At 34.9% G+C, this 4297-nt stretch overlaps 1 protein-coding gene across 1 annotated transcript in view; it reads left to right on the top strand.

Moving 5' to 3' along the window:
- The window catches only part of GFRAL (GDNF family receptor alpha like), a 78494-nt gene that overhangs the window by 25356 nt on the left and 48841 nt on the right, over positions 1-4297 (top strand). Inside the window, exon 5 of the mRNA XM_008580944.1 lies at positions 94-424. Within this exon, the coding sequence (XP_008579166.1) occupies positions 94-424 (331 nt within the window). The remainder of the gene's footprint in view (positions 1-93; positions 425-4297) is intronic.

A 4297-nucleotide genomic window follows, 5' to 3' on the forward strand; every position in this document is an offset into this window, starting at 1 on the left:
TACCAATTCATAGACTCTCACAGTGTTTTGGAGATTCTGTAGGTACAGCTTTGTGTTTACTTTTCCATGACCTGGGCATATCATTGCTTTCAGGATTCAAAGGGATCCTGTCCTGTTTGGAAGTGGCAGAGGCGTGTGTAGGGGATGTGGTCTGTAATGCACAGTTGGCCGCTTACCTTAAAGCTTGCTCACCAAATGGAAATCTGTGTGATGTGAAACACTGCCAAGCAGCCATACGGTTCTTCTATCAAAATATGCCTTTTAACATTGCCCAGATGTTGGCTTTTTGTGACTGTGCTCAATATGATACACCTTGTCAGCAGTCCAGAGAAGCTCTTCACAGCAAGCCATGTGCAGTGAACATAGTTCCACCCCCTACTTGCCTCGATGTAATTCGCAGCTGCCGAAATGATGAATTATGCAGGTGAGTAAAAACACACATACTGTACTTTCTTATTTCGGCACCTTATTTGTTACAGTCCAGTCCTAACACTTGATTTCATTACATTAGCTAGAGTTCCCACCATTATCCAACATGGTGTCAATAAAGCCAGATAATTCATATGTTTGGATCTGTGGTACATGTGTAGTATCCTTTTTTGAAATGCAAATGAAGAATAGGGTTTTGGAATAAAGAAATTCAGTATGTCAGGATTTAGTAGCCATGAAATAGCATTATTAAAATTACATATTCAAGTTAGACTAATGAATTGGTTAATAAACCTGGCATGTATATCAACTTTTTATTTTTTTGGCGTGATTATATAAGGCTGTTAAAAATCATAGAATTTTGGCTAGATGACTCTTTCAAGTTTCAAAATAAATCCCTTCTGTCTTAGGCTGGAGATCAGGATAGAGGAGGTAACTTGAGTATAGTTTGGATATCCCCAGCACGCATGTATGCCATAATGTCAGAAATGTATCCATTCTCCTTTCCCAACCTCACATCTTTGATTCTCGGGGGAGTAATGTTAGTCATCTACACGTTCACCCAAAAAAATTTATCATGCACCTACTACTACTCTAGGCATCAGTGAATAAGAGACACAAATGCCTGTCCTGTGGAGCTTATATTCTAGTGGGGAGAGATAACTAATAAATAAGGAAAATGTATCTGATATTATAAGGTAATAAATGCTCTGGAGATTTAACAAAAACAGAACAGAATAAAGGGGATTGCGAATGGGCTAAAAGAGTTGCAATGTAAATGGGGTGGTCCCAGCAGGAAGCATTTCGCTGTATTAGAAGAAGGGAAGGAATGGGCCTCTCTCAGTAAGTACCAGAGAGAAGAGAACCCAATAAATGGTCCAGCCAGTGCTGAGGAAGAAATGTGCATGGCATGTTCAATAAGCACTGAGAGTAGAGTGTACGAGGGGAAGAGTAACAGGGATGAGGTAAGAGATTGAACTGGGTGGGGACAGGCAGGCCTAGATCACCTAGGACCTTGAGGGGCACTGTAAGAACTTTGGCTTTTACTCAAGTAAAATGGAGAAGTACTGGAGGATTTTGATAGTTGAGACTACAGTGTACCTATCCACGTAACCTAATTTTGGGAACCATAAATTTAGTCCAACACTCTCCAGCTTTTTCTATTACACACTGGGTCTTCATTAATACATCTGAGACTACAGTGTACCTATCCACGTAACCTAATTTTGGGAAACATAAATTTAGTCCAACACTCTCCAGCTTTTTCTATTACACACTGGGTCTTCATTAATACATTCTGTTGTATATTCAAGATGAATTTGTTTTTGGCATGGTCAGAAATCCACAGTTAAGTGGACCCTTTAGGACAAAAAAAGAAGATGCAGGAAGGAATGAGAATACAGAATAAATCTGATGAGTCGAAAATATTTGTAACATAGATGTTATGTCAAAGGAGTTTATGAATAACCAACATTATATGAATTTTGGATTCATTTTTTGCTTCTTTTTTGAGTAAGTCTTCACATTAATTTACTTCTCCAGTGCCTTCTGTCAGGGACTGTTTTACTTAATTTCATTCAAATGAATAAAACTTCATATACATAAAATTCACGTAAAGATCAAAATGAACATTTAGTACGGTGGAGCAGCTCAGTGTGTGGTAGCTCCAGCAAGGTTTGTCGTACTTGTCACCTTGCTTCAACCACTGCAACAAAAAAATAAAAGATTTAATGGTATCAACTTCTTGAAGGTTCCTGGTAAACTACTCTCTCTTAGCTTTTTAACTATCTCCACTCTCTTACTCCACTCATACTAACTTGCAAAGTAGTTCCAGACCTTGTAAACATTTGTCAAAAAAGTCACTGCCTCCCTATAACACACATTCAACACACACACACAAAAAAATAAAGATCTAAGTGAAGTGCTAGATCATTGACATATTGCTTCAACTTATCATATAGGATGTCAAGGTCCTTCAGAAAATTTTATCTGAGGCTCTTGTCATACAAATGAGTATCAGTTATTTTAAGGTTTATAAATCTTAATTCTCTTGAGTGAAGAATCAAGTTAATAATTTTTATAATGCAATTTAGTTTTAAAAACTTATCATCTCGAACATCCTTATTAGTAAAAAAAGTTAATTTTTATAATGCAATTTAGTTTTAAAAACTTATCATCTCGAACATCCTTATTAGTAAAATAGTACATTGATCCTAAAATGTAAATTTTTTACACATTTTAACATCTCTGACATATTTGGAATGAGTCTTAAGGTCAATGGCAATATTTGTCATAATTTAATTGCCAAGTGTTTTTTGTTGTACATGAAATAATGGTATTGCCTAAAATCAATGAAATATGGCAAAGATGTTCAATTACACTACTTTTCTCATATCCCAAATACGCTATTTCTATCTATCTACCTACCTACCTAACATCTATCTACACTAATAATATTTTAATCAGCTGGCCAGAGCAACCTTTTTTTTTTTTTTTTCCTTTTTAAAGCAATCTCTGTAAAAATACCAGATTTCCATAGATGAGTACCCACCTTTGCCTGATCTAGTTCCAGGGCCCTAGGTATGCTACCTCATTGTCCTGCAGTCATTTGCACTCAACATTCAGAGCATATTTCTGAGGTTTTATATCAAATAAAGTATCTTAATGGCAAGTGATGGGATCTGCTGCTATGTGGTCCTTGAAAACCCCTGTGGTAGACTCTGAAGCACACACTCCTGCATTAACCTCCCCTTGGCATCAGCACCGTCTCAGATTGACTGGTACACAGTTGAAGATTTTCCTCAACAAGAACGCCCAGGTTTAATCACCTCTCCAAAGTGTTGGGTACAGGGTCTGGAAAAAGAAAGGCGTGCAAAAGATGTCATCTCCTTTCCCTCCTCTTTTGAATATCATGCACTGAATTTTTATATTTTAATGTACATATACACGTCTCTTCTTATGTAATGTCTTTCTTAGATAAGTTCATAGAGTAAGAACTGTGTGTCTTCAATTTCCTTTCATCATGTGCAAATAGTCCCTTAATGAATACTTTATAGAGGTGATGGAAATATTATACAGTACGGGTAGTCAAAGCAAAAAGACAAATCCTGTCATATTTCCAAGCAAATTTTGCCTTAGGGAGATTTCCAGCATTTATATTAAATTATTGCTAATGTAATTCAGATGAATAAAAGTCTCCAAATGGAAAACTACTTTAGTGAGGATGCTAAGCCCTTTATCACTTACATTTTTTGCAGAAGAGCCTGTACACGGTCAATTCAGGGCACATGGGTTTCAAAATAAAATTTCTGTCCAGATTCCTCAATTCATGATAAGATTTGATACTTTATTTTTTGAAAAAGCCAAAGAAGGAAATATAAAGTCCTTTACTCAATTTTGTCCAAGACAATATCCACTGAGAAGTGAGATTATATTTTGCCAGTTATAAAAGTTCAGGAATTTATTTTTTAAAATATATTGTATTTTCATATGCATGAACTAAAAAAAGTAGTGAACAAGTATTTGCCTAGAAAATATTTTAACTACTTCTTAAAAGCAAATCTTCATAATATACTCATTTATTTTAAGTGGCATGGAATATTTACAAAATGTGGCTATATATTAGGTCACAAAGGCAAATGTAATACATTCCATTTGTAGAAATTACATAGACCACATTCCCCTATATTTTACAATGTAACTGCAAATTAATAACAAAAATAGAACAAAATACTCAATTCCTTTAAAAAAATTACTTAAAAACATGTTAGTATTTGAACAATGAACCAAAATTTAAAATTGCCAAATTCAAGAAAATAAAGATAATGAAAATACTGTATATTAAAATATTTACAACTTAAAATAAAAA

The sequence above is a fragment of the Galeopterus variegatus genome, unplaced genomic scaffold, assembly GCF_000696425.1.
Source record: "Galeopterus variegatus unplaced genomic scaffold, G_variegatus-3.0.2 Scaffold2215, whole genome shotgun sequence".
Classification (NCBI taxonomy): Eukaryota; Metazoa; Chordata; class Mammalia; order Dermoptera; family Cynocephalidae; genus Galeopterus; species Galeopterus variegatus.